This window comes from Vulpes lagopus, chromosome 7 (genome assembly GCF_018345385.1).
Source record: "Vulpes lagopus strain Blue_001 chromosome 7, ASM1834538v1, whole genome shotgun sequence".
NCBI lineage: Eukaryota > Metazoa > Chordata > Mammalia > Carnivora > Canidae > Vulpes > Vulpes lagopus.
In genome coordinates this window covers 3,115,525-3,136,710 of record NC_054830.1, presented here as the reverse complement: position 1 = coordinate 3,136,710, position 21,186 = coordinate 3,115,525, and the positions used below count along the sequence as shown (strand labels likewise).

General features: G+C 54.7%; 2 protein-coding genes across 2 annotated transcripts in view; both read left to right on the top strand.

The window, feature by feature from the left end:
- DPP9 (dipeptidyl peptidase 9) overlaps positions 1-2,831 on the top strand; it is a 40,902-nt gene extending 38,071 nt beyond the window's left edge. Inside the window, exon 22 of the mRNA XM_041762284.1 lies at positions 1,832-2,831. Within this exon, the coding sequence (XP_041618218.1) occupies positions 1,832-1,924 (93 nt within the window). The 3' untranslated portion in view covers positions 1,925-2,831. The remainder of the gene's footprint in view (positions 1-1,831) is intronic.
- Positions 2,832-8,483: 5,652 nt separating this feature from the next.
- MYDGF (myeloid derived growth factor) lies at positions 8,484-20,743 on the top strand. The gene is made up of 6 exons (XM_041762219.1): positions 8,484-8,687; positions 9,738-9,788; positions 16,002-16,063; positions 17,636-17,717; positions 18,986-19,058; positions 20,291-20,743. The coding sequence occupies exons 1-6, from the start codon at positions 8,514-8,516 to the stop codon at positions 20,368-20,370; spliced, it is 522 nt and encodes a 173-aa protein (XP_041618153.1). The 5' UTR covers positions 8,484-8,513; the 3' UTR covers positions 20,371-20,743.
- Positions 20,744-21,186: the final 443 nt, after the last annotated feature.

Below are 21,186 nucleotides of genomic sequence, written 5' to 3'. Positions count from 1 at the left end.
CATGTGCTTTGTCCTCAGGGGAGTACCATGTTGCCATTAAGCAGACGGAGAAACTGAGGGTTACAGGGCAGGAGGGACAGACCTCAGGGACCTTTCCAGACAGGGCACGATGGAGGCCCCCCAGCCACACATGCTTCACACTAACAGGCCAGAGGCAGCTGCAGATCAGGGTGAGCAGGGCCAGGATGGAACCTGAAATGTCCCCGATGAGCGAGACAGTCTGAGCTGGGGTGGCTGGGAGAGCCGCTCGCTCTGCACCTGGCCCTAGGCGGTAGGTCCATTAACCTCGGGCCTCTCCTCCTCATCTGTGAAACGGGCAGGATAACTCCTACCTGCCATGAGTCTTCGAGGGCCAAATGGGTTCTCTCGGGAGAAGGGTTAGCACACAAGGCGGGCCCCGAGTCCTGCACCCCTGCCTCCCCATGAGAAGTTGGAGGTGAGATGACACACTCCACTGAGGGTGGGAGCAGGGCAGCCTGTGAGGGAGGTGGGGCGTACCCCGCCTTTTGTTTCAGGCACCCTGGAACAGATGGACTGGGAGGCTGGTGGCCCCAGGTCCTCCTAGTTCACAGCCCATTCACAGCCCGGACCTGAGGACTGAGGGCAGAGAGCACGGCAGGGATCCTCAAGATCCTCTTTCTGCCCTCACAGCCAAAAGGAGGAAGAAGTAAACAGGCAGCCAGAACCCAGAGTGGTGCGAAGGGTCTGTCCCAGGCAGTGCTGGTGGGGAGGAGTGAGGCCTGGGAGGCTGCAGGGCAGCAGGACCCAGGAGGCAGGGTCTTGATGACAGACTGACAAGTCCTTGCAGACTTGCTTCATTCAAAATGGATTAAAGAAGGCAAAGGAGGAGGAGGAGAGACCTCTGGGCACTTGAATGTATTTCAGAGTGAACTGGGGCAGTGGCCGTGGGCCTGGAGAGGAAGGAATGGTTTAGTTCACAAATCATCTTGTTGGCAGGAAGAGATAAGGAATGGGCCCCCAGCCCTGATACCAGCCAGCCCCACCCAGCTTGAGACTGGGGTCGGGTAATTTGGGAGAGTGTGGAGCAGGTTTTCAATCCTGACCGACGAACCCCCAGTGTCTATCTGAGACCTACTAGGGTGCCAGAGCCCTCATTTCATGGTCAGAGGCAAGACCTAACCTCCTGTTATCATCACCCAAGGGCCTAGATGTCACTCAGCCAGGTCTCAGGGACTGGGTGATTCCTTGGGTGTCGCCAACAAGTCATTTGTCTTCTCTGGGGACAATCCCCCCTCAGGTGGTAAGAGAGAACCCAGAAAACACTTTATGAGAGCCTGGGGTGGGAGGCCTGCCATGGGAGCCATGGCATGTGTAGTCCTCATAGCCTTTTGGTAAAATGCAAGTGGCACCAGTGAACAAGTACCAAAGGTCCCACAGACTTGCACCTCCCCAGGTTTGGCGACGGCTCCTAGCTTGGGGGGTGGAGAGACAGTCCCTTGAATGTGTCATTCTGTATGTGCAAGTGCTCTGTGTTTGAGAGACTAGCTCGGCAAGCCCTCCAAAAGGCCTGCAGAGGTCCGATTCTCCAAAAGAGGAGGCGGCTGCAGTCAGGGAGGTGGTCACTGGCCTATAGTTACACAGCAAGCAAGTCAGGGGCAGAGGGGTTTGGAGCCCAGGTCTATCCGGCCAGGGTGCCTGCTCTTTCCACAACCCCCCAGAAGCAGCCCTGAGCCTGGGGTAGGGGTTGGAGGGTGGGAGATGGGGGAAAGGGGGTGGAGAATGGGGGGGAGGGGTTAGAATGGGGGGGAGGCGGCAAACACCTTGGGCAGGTCCCTGTGTGCCACCAGCCCTGCCTTCTCTGTCCACTCAGATCTACCCCAACGAGAGACACAGTATCCGCTGCCCCGAGTCCGGCGAGCACTATGAAGTCACACTGCTGCACTTTCTACAGGAATACCTCTGAGCCCCCGCCGCAGGGGCTGCACATTCAGAGCACAAGTGGCTTTGCCGCCATCGCCGCCGCCGCTGCCACTGGGGAAGCAGGCGGGAGGGCCTGCGGCGCCTCCTCCCGCCGCCCCCTCTGGACAGCACCCCCTCCCCCAGCCTTCGCCTTCGCTGCCCCCCACGCCTTTTCTCAGTTTTGTAATGCTCCTGGGATTTTTGCCTGCTGCCTCCCGGTTGCCAAGACGGAGGGATGAGGCCCCCATCCAAGAGGCACTTCCTCAGGCCATCCCCTCCCCTACACGAGGTCTGGGAGCTGGAGCCTCCACCCCACTGGGCACCCCGGGAGGCCCGAGGACACTGGGCGGGGCGCCCGGCCCTCCGCACCTGGCCGCACGGAAGCATGCGTTTGCCGTCCCTTCCAGACCCGCCCACTTCATATTGTGTTTTGTTGGGGGGCGTTTTTGATGATTATTTAAGACAAAGCATAGGGTGCCTAAACCTAGAATGGGGTCCGCTGCCGGGCCGCGGAGTTCCACCCCGCCAGCACCCGGTTGGGGGGTGGGGGGAGCGGTGCGCCAGCCTCCCGCCGCCCCCCAGCGTTCAGGCCTGAGCCCCGCGGGTCAGTGTTCGGCCGGCCCGCCCCGCGCACGGCCCCCCCCCCACACACACACCGGGGCTCCCGCCTCGGAGCGGACCCATCCCCGCCTCAGGGTTATCCTTCCTCCCTGTTCCTCCCGCCAAGAGTTCTGCCGGGGGCGGGCAAAAAGAAAAAGAAAAGAAGCAAAAAAAGAAAAAAAAAAAAAAAAACCACCCCACCAGAAACGAACCACCTCTACATATTATGGAAAGAAAATATTTTTGTCGATTCTTATTCTTTTATAATTATGCGTGTAAGAAGTGGACTCAGTAAACGATTCCAGATGGAAGCGCAGCCGCCTGCCTCAGGTTCCTTCCAAGCCTGGGGCTGGGGGTGGGGGTTCCTCTGACCTGGTGGGGTCCCAGGAGGTGCCAGAGCCCTAAGCTGCTGGGGCTGCGAGGGCCTCAGGGAGGACGCCGCGGTGACCCGATGCAGCCCCTGTCAGTCCCCTAGGGACCCAGCCCAGGATGTCATGGCTGGCCCGGTCCTCGCTGCAGGCTTCCTCAGGGCGACAGCATCAGCCAAGGTGCATGTCCTGGCTGGTTCCTCTGCACTGGCTGCCTTTACTCTGTATCTCTGCTTGTCCAGAGGCTTGACTCTGTGGTTCCAGGATCAGGGATCGCCCACCAAGGAGGGCAGGCCATTCCCTTTTCACATTTGCCCTAGCACATGGAAGGGAGACTGGAAGCTGCCTGAGCAGATGGCACTCTGGTACTGAAGCTCCCAACAGCACGATGGCCTCTCCTGGCACCTCCACCCTCTCCATACTCTGGGAAGTTCCGCTTTTATTTTTAATGGCTTAACAAATAAAACTGTAGTGCTTTTAAAAGGATATATAGAGAAAAGATGCCTTCCCTCCAGAGAGGTGATCACATCCCAGTCTCTGTTCTTAACACCTGAATTCTGTTCCTCCTTGTGAATGTGCCAGAATTTATTTGGCCAGGCACCTATCAAGGGATAACCGGTTATTCTGAGCCTCTTGTTTAAATCAGTATAAATCAGGGGTCAGCCAACTTACTTTGTAAAAGGCCAGACAGTAAATATTTTCAGCGTTGTGGGCCAGACAGCCTGAGAATCCAACTACTCAACTCTGCCCACCTAGTTCAAAAGCAGCCACAAATGATATGTAAATGAGTGTTTGGCTGTGTGCCAATAAAACTTTATTTACCAAACCAGGCAGGCGGCCAGATTTAACCCACAGGCTGAAATTGACCAACCCCCAGTACAAGTGATATGGCAACAAATAGTCTTATACATATTTTGGACATATGTTTGAGTTTATAGGGTAAATTCCTAGAATTATCAAAAGGCCTGTTCGTTTTTAGTTTCACAGAGGATTGCCGGATTGCCTTCCAAAGAGAACACCTCAATGTAAACTTCTCCAAGAAGGGTGAAGTGTGCCTGTCCCCCCATTCCTTAGCCAGTACTGCCTGCTATCAAATATTTTTATCATTGCCAATCTTAGTGGTCAAAGGTAGCATCTTACAGTCATTTGAACTCCCATTTCTTCCATGTGTGGGAATATTTTCATGTTTTAAGATTCTTGTTTACTAGTAATCATTGCCCACCTTTCTTTTGACCTATTGGCCTCATTGAATTGTGGACTCCCTTTGTATATGAAGGCAATCAGCCCCTTGTCATCCATATTGCAAACTGAACAATGTCGTCAATCTCCGTGTGTCTTACAGGTAGGAAGCTCAGCGAAGGAATGTTTAAAATCAGTCTTGGGAATAAGATGTCTTTCACTTAAACCACTGTGAAATAAAGAGGAAGAGGAAACTAGTCACAAGTCACAGGAGGACAGAAACAGGTGGCAAAGGGCACTGGGCTTGCTCCAGGAGCCTTGGCAGCTAGGAACCTGCATTTGTCTCAAAGCAGGAGCTCTTCATCAGGACATTCTACTCCTGCCTCACTCACTCAGTAGATTGTCACGAAACAGCATCCATTGGCCTAACTTCAGTTGGTCACATTCCTACCCTGACGATGAGGCCCAGAAATGGAAGTGGGGTGCCAACAGGAAGGAGGATGCATGATGGGCAGGTACAAAACAGTAAGTGTCTGTTGGCAGAAGGTCAAGGTCTCAGAGGCGGCAGGTGGAGGCATTTTGTTTCTTCCAGGCTGCGACGTGGGCCACTCTTCTCCACCACTGGTGGAGTGTGGGGGTCCCCAGCACTGTTGGAGGTTGCCTGTGCATATGCTTGCCGGCTTTCCCGTTGGAAAAGCTCATCTCTTCCCTAATTGGCAAGAACCCCCATATGCCTGTGTCATATTGGGTGCAGAGACTTCTCGGTCTGTCATTTGTCTATCAAACATGTTTATGGTATTTCAACGAACAACAACAACAAAAAAAACTCTGGACACATATTCACAAAAATAATACAGAGAGTCCCATGGGCCCTTCACCCAGCTTCCATCTTACTCTAACCATAGTACACTGTTAGTTCAACATCAGGAAACCGACCTGAGTGCAATGCAATTAACTAGACTCCGTACCTTATTTGGGTTTTATCAGCTTTTATATGTCCTCACCAGTGAGTGTGGATGTGTGTGGATGTCTTCCATTTTGTCACCTGTATAGATTCCTGGAACCAACACCACAGCCCTAATCCAGAACTGTTTATTCTTGAGAAAGGAGTTCCTCTATGCAATCCTGTTGTATCCCACACCCACCCCATTTGTAGCGTCCCGAACACAGAGAGAGAGATCTATAGATATTTATGTCATTAAGTTTCCTTAAGGACTGCTAGATTTCACATCATGATTAAAAAGCAGGATCTTTGGAATGATGTTTTTTTTTGTTTGTTTGTTTGTTTGTTTTTTTTAATCTCTCCAGTGTGGGTTGTGTGTTTTTTGTTTTGGTTTGGTTTGGTTTTGGGTTTTTTTTTTTTTTGCAAAAAAGGAAAAAACAAAAGATGTTTGGGCTCAGTCTTTCTGAAAAGAAAACATGCACACACAGACCTACCTACCTTCAGTGGGAGGCCCAAACAGCTCACAACTGAAATACCTTGTTAGCAGCAGCGCTTGGCCACTAATTGAATCCTTCATAGTGATGGACTGAAGGTCAAACACAGCAGGTGAGGTAATGGGAAAGACATCAACAGAACCATGCAGTGTGAAACACAGAATAAGGCTGTGATCGTCCAGTTTATGGAGCCAATTTCTAATGGTCCAGAGCAGGCAGTTGCAAGGAAAAAGAAATTTCTTTTTTAAAAAAGATTTTATTTACTTATTCACGTGAGACAGAGAGGCAGAGACATAGGCAGGGGGAGAAGCAGGCTTCCTGCGGGGAGCCTGATGAGATACTCAATCCCACGACCCCAGGATCACAACTGGAGCCAAAGGCAGATGCTCAACCACTGAGCCACCCAGGCAACCCAAAAAAGGGAATTTTTTAATGCGAGCAGGTATCCCAATTTAGGACAGGCTGCCCATAGCAGAAGGGCATCAGTTTTGGAGTTAAGGTTATTTGCGGAGCCGTCAGCCTCCTGGAGGATCCTCCGGACCTCCCTGAAATTGGCCTTCATCCTTGGTATGCGAGGGGGTTAGAGTGATTTGAGGTCCTGAAAGTTTGCGATAGAGCCCAGCTTTGGGGTTACGTGTGCCCCAATTAGTGGCCAAGCGCCGCTGCTAACGATTTTCTTTCTGGATTCTGTTCTTTGAAGTCAGGAAGGACTAGGAAAACAAGCTTACCTCCGGACACTCCAGACCTCGCCATTGATGTTTTCTTGAAAATTTAAGCAACTTGTGACAAAAAAGAAAAAACCTCAAAGCTAGTATTAAGAGTTCTTACTTCTAGAAATTTCACCTGCGTGTCCTCAGTTCATTTTCCTAACAACTCCCTGAGGTAGGGATTATTTTCTTTTTCGTATATTTTGGAATAATTTTAGGCTGACAGAAAAGCTGCAGAAATAGTACAGAGTTCCGGGATACCCTTCACCCGGCTTCCCCTAATGTTTGCATCTTATGTTAACCATGGTGCAATCAGGTTATTGAAGCCAGGAAATTAGCACCAATGCAACCTTATTACCTAATAAGTAAAGGCTGGGGGCGCCTCGGTGGCTCAGTCGGAAAAGCATCTGCCTTCAGCTCAGGTCATGATCTCAGGGTCCTGGGATCGAGTCCCACATCCAGCTCCCCGCTCAACTGGGAGTCTGCTTCTCCCTTTGCCCCTCACCCCTCTCTTGCTCACTCTGTCATCTCTCAAATAAACAAATAAAATCTAAAAACAAAACAAAACAAACAAACAAAAAAAACCACGTAGAGGCCATTTTTTGGTCCAGGATTGTGAACACATCCCTCAAAAATTCCTACGTTGAAAGCCAAGTCCAATGTGATGGAATGGGAAGGCAGGGCCTTGGGTCATGAGGTCATGAGGTCATGAGGGGGAGAGCCCCATGAATGGGATGAGAGCTCTTATGAGAGGCCCCAGTGGGAAACTGAGCATAGGGCTACCCCTGAACCAGGAGGCAGGCCTCACCAGCCACCACGTGTACCATCACCTCGATCTAGAACTTCCAGCCTCCAGAACTGTGAGAAATAAACGTGTTTGTTCATAAGTTGCCCGGTCTGTGGTGTTTTTTTGCTGTTGTTGTTGTTATAACGGACTGAGTTCAGACAAGGAACCAATCCAGGATCCCACACTGTGTTTTGTTGTCTCGGTCTCCTCATTCTGTGCTGGCTCCTCAGCCTTTGTCTTTCATGACGTTTCTGAAGAGAACAGCCCTGGTATCTTGTGGGATGTCCCTCAGCTTGGGATTTTGTATGATACTTGCTTATTATAATTAGACTGAAGTCACGCCCTTGAGGCAGGAGTCCAGAGGTGCCACCGCAGATGTCCTTCTTTGGGGTACCTGCAAGCAGCTCCATGTTACTGCCGTCTCATTGGTGACATTAACTTTGGTCATCGGGCTACAGATGGTGTCTTCGTTGTAAAATTACTATTTTTCCCTTTACAACTAATGAACGTCTTTGCGGGGTGGGGGTGGGGGTGGGGGTGGATGCTTGAGACTATGGAAATATCCGCGGTCTCATCATACGTTCCACGACCAATTTTTAGATCTGTTAACCTTACACAGTCACACTGCAGTTATTGTACCAGTAAAAATAGGTGTACTTAGGAATAGCAGAGAACTGCACCTGGGGACCAGCAAACCAGGCAAATCTGCAGAACAAAGGAGAGGACAACTGTCTTAACAGAGGAACAAGGAAGGTGGGAGGGGCTTGTGATAAAAAGTCCACTGCCCTGACCCGGGAGGGCCAGGTGTGGTGGCTTCTCATTGGCTGGGCTGTGGCTGCCTCTCATTGGCTGCAGCTGTGGCTGTGCCTCATTGGCTGGGCTGTGACTGTCTCCCAATGGCTAGACTGTGACTATCTCTCATTGGCTGCGGATGCGGCTGTGGCTGTGCCTCATTGGCTGGGTTGTGGCTGTGTCTCATTGGCTGGGCTGTGACTGTGACGAGCTCTCATTGGCTGGGCTGTTGCCTGGGCAGGGGAAAACTTGTTTCCTACAGGTAGGGCAGTGAGGTAGCGGTTTCTGTTGGGGCTGCCGCTGACCGGAAGTTCTAGGGTGCAGAGCCTTCCCTGCCGGCCTCTCCACCCATTCTCAACGAGGGTCCCGTTTATTAATTTTTAGATCCATCCAGGGATCTCGGCTGCAACAGTTATGAGCTATTTGCCCACTGGTCATCGTCCATTTCCCTCCTTCCTGACGGAACTTCCTACGTTTATTAACTGGAAGAGCTGCAGGGTCCGTCAGGGGTAGGAACTGCCCCACTGACGGACCGCAGGACCACTCACCCCGGGGCCCCTCCCTGAAAGTCCAGGCCCCGCCCCAACATGGCGGCCCAGCCGTGGAGGAGGCGGGGCGCGTCAGGTCACGTGGCCCGGCGCCGCCGACGTGGCCTCTAGCGGACGCCCCACGTGTCCCTCGCCGCGTCCCGTCGCCGCCCCGGCCCTGCGGAGCGTTCCCAAGATGGCGGCGCCCAGCGCAAGGAGGGACGGCGGGAGCGCGAGCTTGTGGGCTGCGTTGCTGCTGGCGGCCGTGGCGTTGAGGCCGGCGCGGGCGGTGTCCGAGCCCACGACCGTGGCGTTTGACGTGCGACCTGGCGGCGTCGTGCACTCCTTCTCCCAGAGCGTGGGCCCGGGGGTGCGTATCGCCGCCGCCCCGGGGGCCCGAGGGGTGGCGCCGTTGGGGGCGGGTCATGAGAAGGGGGCGCGGACCGTCGGGGGCGGAGGCTGAGCTGGGGAGGGACTCGGGGGGCGCGGCCCTCCCGAGGGGCGGCTGGACTTCGGAGAGCCCGGCCTCCTGGGGTCGGGGACTGGGAGCGGAGGGGCGGGGGCCGCGGCCTCAGTCCCTGTTTCCTCGCACCGGTCCAGCCCAGGCGGCCCCAGCTCCCGGGGCCGGGGAGGCTGGAGGCCCTTGGGCCCCGCCGCAGCTCCGACGGGCCTCCACTGCTCGAGGTCCTCCTCTCGTGGAGGTGTGAGGCCAGCACAGCTTGTGGGAGAAGCCCTTCCCCTCCGTCTTGGTTTTCCCCTCTGTGTAGCCCATGGCAATAGCTGCTGTCTCTTGAGGAATTTCTTATAGCCGGGTCTTGAGCCAAGTGCTGGGTTTGCCAGGACCATTTCGCAGACGAAGAAAACAGGCTCAGAGAAGGTTCACTAGGGACGCCTGGGAGGCTCAGCGGTTGAGCGTCTGCCTCCCGCTCAGGGCGTGACCCCCGGGGTCGTGGGATCGAGTTCCGCGTCGGGCTCCCTGCAGGCAGCCCGCTTCTCCCTCTGCCTGGGTCTCTGCCTCTCTCTCTCTCTCTCTGTGTCTCTCATGAATAAATAAATCTTTTAAAAAAGGAAAGTGTTCACTTGTCTGAGGCCCGCAGCAGAGCACAGATGGGCCTCCTGGTGTCCTGCTTCCATTCCAGAGTCCGTGTGCCTAGATGGATGCGTGCTTGGAGGCTGTGGGACCTACTCCTTCCTGTTCTTCATCCCCCAGAAGCCACCTGAGTCAGGAGCTCACTGTCGGGGAGGCCAGGAGGGCTTGTGGGACTGGCCTCCGTCACCCAGGAGTCTTGCTCTGCCTCCTGCCCCTGAGATCCCCAAGCCAGATCTTGATTTTGGATCTTAGAAGGGCGTCCTGAGACCCTCTGCTGAAAGCACTAAGGATTACCTCCTAACAAGCTTTTTTCCACCTTCCATCCTCCAGGACAAATACACTTGCGCGTTCACCTATGCTTCTCAAGGAGGGACCAACGAGGTGAGTTGTTCAAAATTCCACATGGTTTTGTATGGCATGGAGAGGTGCTCTCAGGGGGAACAGTGGAGATGGGACATACCTGCATTAACTTATGCTCGTTGAGCTATTCTTGCCTAACCAGTAAAAGATAGGGCTCTGGGTAACTAGTGATGGCAGATTCCCCCTGTAATTCCACAGAGAGAACATGTCTGGATGGAAAGAGGCACATGGGATGCAGATGTGCTGTGCCCATGAGCCTCTGTGACGGGTTATTTTATTTGCCTTCTGTGCTGTGTGACAAATCATGACAAACTAAGCAGCTTAAGACAACACCCGTCTGTTATCTCACAATCTTGGAGGTCAGAAGCCACAGTCAGCTCAGTTGCAGGGTTCATAAAGCCAAAATCAAGGTGTCAACAGGCAGGGCTCTCATCTACAGGCCTGTTCAAGTTGTTGGCAGAATTCAGTTCCTTCCCATGTAGGACTGAGGTCCCCATTTCTTGGTGGCTGTTTTCTCCTGCAGCTGGTGGCAGAGAGGAAATAAGAGAGATCCGAAGCATAAGAAAAGCATAACTCTCCATTGCTGGCTGTGAGGGGCCTCGTGGTGAGAAGCGCAGGTGGCCTCTCATAGCTGAGGGCAGCCCGTGGCTGGTGGCAAGGTTTGTTTTACAATCACAGGAACTGAGTTCTGCTACAAGCACATGAGTTGGAAGAGGACCCTGAGCCTCAGGCGGGAGTGAGTGCGGTCTGCTGACACCTTGAGTCCAGTCTTGTGAGACTCTGAGCAGAGGACCTGCCATGGCCAGCATTTACCTCGGGGACTGAGGGCTGATTAGTGGGCAGTTGAACTGCTAAATTTGTGGCCATTTATCACACAGGGTAGTGACTTGAACGGGACCCCCCCTTCCCTGAAAGTTATGGTTTCACATCCTAATTCTTGGAACCTCTGAACCTATTTTTTTCTGAGAGAAAAAAATATTTGCAGATGTAAGCTCAGGATTTTGCCTTGAAGAGATCATCCTGGGTTATCCAGGTGGGCCCTAAATCCAGTGGCAGCTACTCTTACAAGAGACACTTGGGGGGAGATTCGATAGATAAAGAGAAGAAACAGAGGAAAAGGCGTGTGGAGGCAGAGGGGCACGGCCACAAGCCAAGGGACATCCAGAGGTATCAGAAACCAGAAGAGGCAGGAGGGGTCCTGCCCTAGAGCCTTCGGAGGGAGCCCAGCCCAGGGACACCTTGGTCTGGACTTTCAGCCTCCAGAATTGGGAGAGAAGACATAGTAGTGGTGGTGATGTGGCAGGTTTGTGGTGTGATGGCCGCCGCAGCAGTGACGCACCATTACGAAGTGCTCTGAGAGTAAAGTGCTGGCGTGGAGTTCTGTCTCGATATTGTTGCCCGGTCTTATCAGAAGGGGAAGTGGCAAGTGTTTGAGAAGATGCACAAATGAATTTCCTGCTCAAGATTGTGAGAAAGAATAAAAGAAAAATGAAAAGAATTCATCACTATAAAAATCAGTAAAAGCCATCTTTTTTTGTTTTTGAAGATTTTTTTCGTCTTTTAGAGAGAGAGAATGAGCAGGGGGAGGGGCAGAGGGAGAAGCAGGTTCCCCACTGAGAAGGGAGCCCAGGGCAAGACTCGATCCCAGGACCCCAGGATCACAACCTGAGCTGAGGGCAGACATGTCACCAACTAAGCCCCCCAGGAGCTGCCCCCGATCTTTTTGTCCCTAATTGTGCTTTGCTTTCCCACAACCAGACTTTAGAAAATGCTGCTTTCTTTCCAGAACAGTCTGTGTGGCCTGACAGTGTAGGGTTGTAGAGATGGAGGCTGCTGGGGAACCTCTCATGTGCTTAGAACTTCAGGCCAGTTCTTTGCCCTCTCTCTTCCCACTCAGGACAGCATGTTGAAATGGACAGAGAGCGGATCTCTCTCCCTCCTTGGCCCCGTTAATGTCTGAGTTTGGGGCTGGGCCATTCTCTGAGGCCGCTGTCCCAGACGCTGGGGCCCGGAGCAACCTCCCCAGCCCCACCCACTCAGTGCCAGGAGCACCCCAGTCATGACTTCCAAAAACATCTCCAGACATTGCCAAGTGTTCCCCGAGGAACAGGATTATCCCTAGTTGGAAACCTCTGGGCAAGAGTGACTTGTTTTAGATACGTCTTGTTTGGAAGTAAATGATTCCTGGTGACAGTATTTTAACAAAATGTAGCAAAACAGCCAATGACCCCTGGCAGCAGTGCCAGGGACAGCAGCCCTGCTCTGTCGGCAGGACAGCAGGCGTCCTGCAGTTGTCTGCACCTTCCTTCCACAACTCCAGGCCTCACCGTGTCTCCAGATAGTCCTCTCCATTATCCGATGAAGCCAAATGATGGTCCTGGTCATGAACCCATCAGTCCAGCCTTCCCCCAAGCACCCAGAACCAGTCCCAACACCTTCTTCCGCGTGGCTGCCTTTGGATGCCTCTTCTGCTGTGTAGATAGATTTATGGGACAGTAAACCGAATAGCAGCACTACCATGACGTTTATCAGGTGCCCTGTGCTGTGCTAAGCCACGCACACATCTCATTTCTCCCTCTCCACAACCCCAAGAGGCCATAAGGTTCTGGCATCACCCCATTTCATACATGAGGACACGGAGACCCAGGCTCCCTTAGCTGGGAAGTGACCAAGGTCCTGGGGGCACGGACCCCTAACCACTGCTCTGCTCCTAACCCGGTGTCACCAGCAGCTTTAAAGAGAGCACATACACCCCCCTCCCCCATCCCAACCCCCGGACTTGAGGTGGATCGTCTGCTGCTGCAATGCGGGAGGGAGAGCCAAGTTCATTCACACCGGCTGGGGCAACTATAGGCTGGAGCCTTGTCTCGGAATAGCAGTTGTGTCATAATTCCCGCAAGAGACTGGATTCGTTTGTTTTGGAAGAGGAGGTTCATCCTGAGGATGTCACCTAAGAAAAGCAGACATGTTGTGGCACAGCCTTGCTCTGGCAGCAGCCATCCAGGACGGTGACAGAGACCACAGGTAGCTGACTGCTGGGGCACGTGGTACTGCAGGAGCCTGACGGGGCACCTGGAACCCATGGGCTCTTTGGCCGCTTCCCTGTTGCCTTCTCAGAGGCGAATGACAGGCTAGGTTCTCAGTGAATGTGCAGGGAGGGTTTGAGACGTTCTGTGGCTCCTGCCTGGAGACATACAGGGAGGCATTACTAGATGGCCCTCGGAGCATCTGGAAGGGAAGTCCCGAGAGGCCCCGGTGGCATTTCTGCAGAGCTGTCATCAGAGGAGAAACCCCAGCTCCCAGTCGGCTCCCAGGACGACCTGTGGCCGGTGTGGGTGTGTGGGTGTGCCACTCACACAGCTTGGAGCCAGGGCCTCTGAGGGAGAGCAGCCTCTCTTGCTCCTTCGATAATCGTTTGTTTCTGCAGAGGGTCACCCGAGAGCCAGTGCAATCAGGCGTTAGTAGGCACAAGGTTACTCATGATTTCTCAGTGCCCGCTAGCAGGTTGAGCAGCCGGAAAGCTTGGCCGTGCTTGGTGGGAATGCAAACTGGCCCTTTCTTAGGAAGTTAAACATACCCTGACCACATAACCCTGCACTTCCACTGCCTGGCGTCTACCCACTAGTCACGAAGACTCACCCACATGAAAACTTGTATGTGATCGTTCACAGCAGCAGGATCGCAGTGGCCAGCGAGTGGAAACAGCCCTGCAGGTGAACAGCCACACACAGTGTATCCCCCACATGTGGGCACGTCCCTCAGCCGTGAATCGGAGAAAGGCTCCCACACGTGCTGCCCCGGGGACAGACCCTGAGCCCATGACGCTCAGGGAGGGAACCAGACACAGAAGGCCCCACAGTGTACGAGTTCATGTGTGTGACACGTCCAGGACGGGCTCCACGGACAGGGAGGGGGCTTGTGGGCGTTGGGGGAGGAGAAGGGATGGGGCTTCTTTCTAGGGTGATGGAATGTTCGGGAACTATACGGTGGTAATGGTTGCAGAGTTGTGAATACACTAGAAAGCACAGAATCATATACTATGCAGGGGTGAATTGTGTAGATATAAATATTTCTCAGTGAAGCTTTTGGATTAAATGAACTGTGGGCATAGGCAGCAGCAGTGCCCTACGCTAGGTGAAAACACCCAGGAGGACTGCACACCGTCTGATTCCACTCTGGTGACAGTTTTACAAAGGCACAACGCTGGGGACTGAGACGGGGTCGGCACTTACCAGGAATTTGCAGGAAGGGGTTAACTACAAAGGGAAGGGGCCAGGGATCCAGGGACAGAGAACTGGTGCGTATCTTGATTGGGTGGTGGACGTGCAACTAGAAGCATCTGTCAGAGCTCCTAGAATGGTCACTAGAACGGGCGCATTTCCCCACTGTCATTTATATCTTAATAAGAACTAATCGCAGCTACCAGTTACATGTCACCTGTGCCAAGCTCCCCGAGGGTTCAGGATGGCCCCAGAACACACACTCACATGAATGTCTGATGCCCGAACCTGAGCCTTACCATCTGCCACCACGCCCTGCAGCCACGAGACCACACTCAAGTTCATGTAACTGAAGGCCACTCAGGGATGTTGACCCTATTGCTAAGAAACTCTCGGTTTCAAATCTGTTTGCATTCGTCATTTTTTAAACAACGTTTAAATATTTGCCTCATTTTCAAGAATTTTTTCAGAGGGCAGCCCTGGTGGCTCAGCGATTTAGCGCCGCCTTCAGTCCAGGGCATGATCCTGGAGACTCGGGATCGAGTCCCGTGTCCGGCTCCCTGCATGGAGCCTGCTTCTCCCTCTGCCTGTCTCTCTGCCTCTCTGTCTCTCTTTCTCTCTGTCTCTCATGAATAAATAAATAAAATATTTTTTTAAAAAAAACTTTTTCAGAGTGTAGAAAAACCTCTCCTCTGTCTCCTAGCATAAAACTGTCTCCAGGTGCTCACAGGCCTTGGAGCCACAGACAGGTGTTTTTAGACAGGGAGGGAAAGAAATCTGAGTGCGCGGGTGTGGCCCTCATCCGTCCCTTTGTCATTCTAGAATTACTGGTTCCCACATCTGTGCTGCAGGCAGACAGCATCTAGGTGACCATTTACTCCCATTGTAATTAACCTAAAAATGGTTTTGTTCTTATTAAAAGAGGCTCTGATGTTAAACCCGGAGTACCAGTGCCAGGAGTATATGATTACTCCAGGGAGGGAACTGTACACTCTCACGTTACTAGCAAATCATGCTGATGCCTGAGGCACCCCAGAACCCGCAGTAGCTGTCTGTTTCCATTCGTCAGGTTTTCAGAGGCTTTGAAAATGAGAAGAAACTGGTAGTGGTATGTTCGGGGATCACTTAAAAGTTTAAAAAAAAAAGTTTTAACGTTTTGGGGTACCTGGGTGGCTCAGCTGAACTTCCAACTCTTGGTTTCAGCTCAGATCATGATCCTGAGGGTTGTGGGATCCAGCTCCACACTTGGCGGGGAGTCTGCTTGAGATGCTCTCTCCCTCTCCCTGCTCATGAGCACATGCGCGCTTTCTCTCAAGTAAGTCAGTCTTTAAAAGTTTTTTTTTAAGATTTTATTTATTGAGAGAGAGCACGCAAGCGGGGCGGGGAGGGGCAGAGGGAGAAAGAGAAGCAGGCTCTCCGCTGAGCAGGGAGCCCAATGGGGGGCTCCATCCTAGGACCCCAGGATCATGACTGGAGCCGAAGACAGACGCTTAACCAGCTGAGCCACCCAGCGTCCCAAGTCTTTGAATGTTTTAATCCTTTTAGTTTGTTTTTTAAAAAGCTGACACGTTCATATCTCTGAAAGAGAAAAACACCTAAATATCTAATGTTAGTGTTTATTTTTCTTGATAGTCTTGATTTTTTAGAGCAGTTTTAGATTCAGTGCATAAGTGAGCAGAAGGCACAAATTTTGATATGCCCCTAGGTCCCCACACACAGCCCCCCTTGTCATTGACAGCCGCCATCTAGAGCAGGACGTTTGTGACAGTCGCTGAACCCATAGCCATGTCATGGCTGCTCCAAGCCTGTAGCTGACATTCAGGCTCACGGTCAGTGCCGCATCCCCTGAGGGTACTGATGGATGTATGAGGACACGTACCCACCACTGTGTCACGCAGAGTCTCCCCAGCCCTGAGGTTGGCTCCAGCCGGGAGGCCCAGGAAAGGAAGTAGACGTGAACCTCTCGGGGAGCCTGCAGGTCCTGGGCTGACCTGATCTTCCTTCTCTTCCCCAGAAGTGGCAGATGAGTCTGGGGACCAGCGAAGACCACCAGCACTTCACCTGTACCATCTGGAGGTGAGCCTGGGGTCCCAGTGGTTGGACCGCCACTGGAGGTGGCACTTCATGACGTCTGCTGGGGTGTTTGCTCGTGGTACCCCCAGGCAGCAGAGGAGAGGGGGCCAGACAGCACAGGGTCCCGCATCCCTTAGGGGCGCAGGCTGGGGCAGACATCACGCAGATGCAGGTGGGAGAGGGGGTGTGGCACTGCTGGGGGCGGGGGGAGGTGAGGAGTGCTGTCCAGGCAGTGGGAGCAGCACCAGGGGCAGGGGCCGGGCTCCTTGACATCGTCAACCTCAGCCTCCCTGCCCAGCCGTCATCGCCCCACCACCTGGAGTGCGGCATGAGTGAGCGCTGGACCCGAGAAGGGACAGAGGGCAGGGGGTGCCCAGCCCAGGGGGGAGGTGGGCGCCGCAGCAGTGTCACATCATATCCCCATTCCCCTGGGCTCCACGGCCTGGAACCGAGTCCTCCAGCGTTGGGTGTGGATCTGGCATAGTGCAGGCATTTTGAGGGATACACAGAAGTCTAAGCTGTGGCTCCACCCTCGGGTCGGGATCATCATAGGGGGACAGGTCACTTGGAGGCCGTGGCAGCAACTTGGACTCAAAGGACACACACGTTCTAATCTTACTTGTAGGCACCACCCCAGTCTTCTGCTGGATGCTTTATAAACAGCAGGTGCTTCCTAGGCGGTGTTGGGGGACATTCTCATCCACTCCGTGGACTGGCCCTTGTTGGCAGCAGGCAGGGGCCCCAGGGGCCAGGAGCAGGGCATCTCAATCGGGCCATTCCTAGCCCCGCAGAGAGGAGACCCTGTCTGCTGACCCCTGGCCACCGAGAGAAGCACCCTGGAGGCAGGGAGCCCCTGGGGTCGCCCTAATCATGGGGCACATGAGCACCAGCCCTCTTGGTGGACAGACCCAGGCCACACAGGCCTCAGGCCATGCTCAGTCCCAGAGCCCTGCTGACTGCAGGGCCACCTGCTCAGCGAGAGGTCATGCCTATATGGGCTGTTCTCCCAGTTTCAGATGTTCACTGACCAGGCCCAGGGCAGCTGCTGGGGCTTAGAAGGTCTAGGAGGCTCCCTCGACCTGCCCCTCCCCCGCCCTCCTGAGGCACCCCAAGCACGGCTTTCCTGTCATCCTGGTGCCTCCCACCCCTGCCCCCAGCACTGCTCTTTGCGCGTGGCTACATGGGGCTCCCACCGCGCACACGGTCATACCCTTGCTGCCACCAGTCGTCCTCCTCAGCTCCTCTCTGCCCTGGCCATGCTGACCTGGTGGTTCTTTAAATGCCCCCATTGGTACTCTCCACAGGACAGCTCTGTCCCTCCTCTGCCTAGATAACTCCTGTACTCCTGCCCCCCTGGGATGTTGCCATTCCCTGGTCCCTGGCACAAAACCTGGAATGTCTTTGGCACTGGAAAAAGCATCCAGTGAGTGACCCCGAGGTCCCTGTCCTAGAATAGCTTGCACTCAGAAGGTGCAACGAATGTAAATGAGCCAAGAGAATGTTCTAGTAAAGAGGGAAGAAGAGATGATGTCGAGGAGGCTAGGGCTGACCCCCTTGCCTGCCCTTCCCTCGCAGGCCCCAGGGCAAGTCCTACCTGTACTTCACGCAGTTCAAGGCGGAGGTGCGGGGCGCCGAGATCGAGTACGGCATGGCCTACGTGAGTGTGGGGCGTGCGTGGAAGGGGGGCAGCCCTGGGGCAGCGGCGGGGAGGCTGGGGAAGTGAGGAGATGGACACCAAGCCTTAGAGCAGGATTTTGTGACAGAGGACGTGGGACACCATGCAGACCCCGGGCCTAGAGGTGCCAGGGTTGGGGTGGCACCGAGCCCAGAGTGGGCCCCAGCCAACCCCTAGAGACTGGCAGGCGGAGCAGGAGATGAACACCTGGCTCCCTGTCCTACCACCTGCCAGCCTCGCACATGTGCCCCCTGCTACAAGGTCGGCAGGAAGCAGAGGGGAGGGGCCCCAGGACACTAGCACTGATGGCAAGGGCAGGAGGGGACCCAGGAGTGCAGGCAGCCTGCTCACGGGGCAGGGGGAGGGGGCTGGCTCCCATAACCTAGGGTTCACAGCCCCCGCAGCACCTTCTGCCACACTCTGGCCCCCCATGGCCCGCACCAGGATCCTGCCACAGGGCCGGGCCCCTCCCCCAGGCCTTGCATCTGCATTTGGGTCAGAAACTGATTGGAAACTACTTTATCAGTCCAAGAAGCAGAGCCGTGGGGATAGGCATTAAGAGATTTGTTGCCAGGAACTAGGTTCACCCCAGGGGACTGGCAGGGCGGTTCCACAGCCCGAGCCAGGCCCCTTGGCAAGGGGCGGGGGAGGTGGGGGCACTGCCCCTAGGGGCACCTCTCCTTCCCAGAAGCCTGGCTCTGCTCTGAAGGCCCTTCCCACTGATTGCATCAGGCCCACCAAGGTCACAGAGGATGACCTCCCGAAAGTCCGCTCCTGATGGACTTTGTCACGTCTGCAGAGTCCCTTCCCCCCAGCGGGCGCCTGCCTACAGGACAGGGGAGTGTGGCCACTCCAGCCCTCACGCCGCTGACCCCCACGCCCCTCATCTGATGGTGCTCTGGGCTCCCGTCTTACTTTAGTGTTCATATTTAGCCGATTTGAAAGAGACACGACTCTGATTTTTAAAAATTGCATTCCAGCGACTGCCCTGCCCGTGTCGTTCCCATATGTTCGCTGAAGGGGAAAATAGCTTCCTCGGGGATCGGCAGCGCGGGCATGGAGCTTTAAGCCAGTTGACAATCCCTTAAGTGGATTAACCACCGCTTCTGCTGGATTCTCTTAGTGTGTAGGAGAGCATCGCGTGCTCCTTTAGCAGAAGCGTCCCTGGAGCCTGTGCTGCCCCCGGAGCAGAAGAGCAGCCGAATCGTGTTCTTTCCCAAGTAGAGAAGTTTCTGCTTGTTCTCTTTCAGTCTAAAGCTGCGTTTGAAAGAGAAAGCGATGTCCCCCTGAAAAGCGAGGAATTTGAAGTGACCAAGACAGCAGGTATGTAAGGAAGGCCTATGGAGATGGACCCTGGGTCGTCAGGCACGGAAGGACCGCACCCCCATTAGAGGGCCGGCGCCCCGGGTCATGGCCTCTAGCACCTGCAAACTGATTCTGTGAAGGGCCCCTGGTAAACATTTGCCACTTTGTGGGGCCGACAGCCTCTGCTGAGACGACTCAACCTGGGAGGGCCAAGGCCATAAGCCACAGGTCACGGATGGGCATGGCTGCATTCCGATAAAACTTTGTTTTATGAACACGGAAAGGAGAATTACATGTCACAAAATACTGACTTTGGTTAAAGCTATCTAAAACGTAGAAACCACCCTTACCTCGTGGCGCAGGCCACACTTTGCCAACTCCTGCCAGGGACCTGCGGGCGTGAAATCTCCTGGGGCCCTTAGGGACGCTCAGCAGGATTGCTCCTGGAAGGGGGCGAGGGGGCTGTGACATCCACACAGCCTGGCTGTCCTGGGTTCTGTGACTAGGAACAGCTCCGATGTTTGCGAAGTCTGGGGGGCCATGGTCAGCCCTGCCAGGCAGATGCTGAGCAGATGGATGGGTGGGAGGCTCTCTGTGTGAGAGCAAGGGGGTGGTGAGTGATTCTGACGATGGACGTGGGAGTGGAGCCATGTCTCGGGGAGCCCTGGGGGTCCTGAGGTGAAGGATCCTTGTGGTTGTGGGCATCACCAGGCATGGGGATGGCATTGGGGGTACAGTGAGCGGGGCTCTTGGGAGGAGGGGCCTTGGGTCTGGAAGGAGCCCTGCCCCCCCTGCAGGTCCACAGGGGTGTGGGGACTGTTCCAAGTAGAGTTTCCCAGGACAGGAGATGGGGCGGCCAGCAGAGCCTTGAGTTCAGGGTGCACAGCAGAGGGGCAGGGCTGAGCCCCTGGGGAACAGCAGTGGGGGCCGCATTCCCAGGTCCTGCTGGAAAGGTGCCATAGATGCCTTAGATGAGTTTGCCAGTGGGAGCAGGAGGTGCGCAGCCCCACCCTGACCCCCACCCATCCTCGTGGCAGAAGTGCTTGTCCACGCTCAACTTTCCTGAGGCCTCCTGCTGCCCTCATAACAGGCCTGCCAACCTTTCTTTTCTTTGGTCCCTCACCCATAAGACTTTAAGGACTGGGGACCTTTCTAGGTCGAGTCTACTTTGGGGACTGCTCCCCTGCCCGGCCCAGGACCCAGAGCGTCTGGAGTAGCGAGGGCCCGACCGCGTGCTTCTTCTCTTGCAGTGTCCCACAGGCCCGGGGCGTTCAAGGCCGAGCTGTCCAAGCTGGTGATCGTGGCCAAGGCATCCCGCAGTGAGCTGTGACCAGGAGGCCCGCCCGGGGGCGGCTCTTCCTCATCTTTGCTGAAGGAGCTGGGCCCGGGAAGAGCTGGCATGTTACTGGTTTTCTAGGGGGGACTGGTTGATGTTCTCAGAACATGGAGCAAGGGTCTGAGACCCACTGCCCGTCTTTCTTGTCAAAAGAGGCGCTGGGGCCTGTGAAGGGGCTCCCGGGGGGAATCGCAGCTTCTCTGAAGCCAGTGCGTCGTCTCCCTGTGGAGCAGGCCAGGCTCCAGGTCACTCCCAGGGAGAGGAATCCTGCTGCCCTGACCCCGAGCCAACTGTTTTCTTACAGTTTTCCCAGGGGACCTTCTTCCAGACTAACTGGTAAGAAATTAAATGTTCTTTCACATTTAAATAAGATGGTTGAAAAGCAACCACACAGACTTGGCAACTGGCACTGGTGCCTGCCTGTCTGGGTACTCGGGGCGGGGGGCCCAGGGGCAGCAGCAGGGGCTGGCCGCCCGCACGCGCCTTCACTGCTGGAGACGGCCAACCTGTGCCACCGCAGGCACCTGGAGTCTGCAGGCGCAGAAGCACTGGGTCCCAAGGCCTGGATCTCCCTGAGCCCGTGGGGCAGGCCTGGCTACACCCAGCAGGTCACACGGGTGGCCCCAGCACAGGGTGAGCGCTCCAAGGCCGACCTCTTTTGCATCTGGCTGGCTTGGCTTATCTTATTGAAGCCAGATTGCACATGGCGACTTGAGACACCTCCAACCACAAACACTCAGAGGCAAACAAGATAAACAAATACAACTCCCAAATGCCCCAGCCACTGAGACGGGCCCTGGTCTCCCCACA

What these genes read in the sequence shown, in the direction of transcription:
- MYDGF (XM_041762219.1), top strand. Translation starts at nt 8,514, where the DNA reads ATGGCGGCGCCCAGCGCAAGGAGGGACGGCGGGAGCGCGAGCTTGTGG. An exon ending in CCCAGAGCGTGGGCCCGGGG is followed by an intron (nt 8,688 to 9,737) that starts GTGCGTATCGCC and finishes TCCATCCTCCAG; the next exon opens with GACAAATACACTTGCGCGTT. An exon ending in TTCACCTGTACCATCTGGAG is followed by an intron (nt 16,064 to 17,635) that starts GTGAGCCTGGGG and finishes CTTCCCTCGCAG; the next exon opens with GCCCCAGGGCAAGTCCTACC.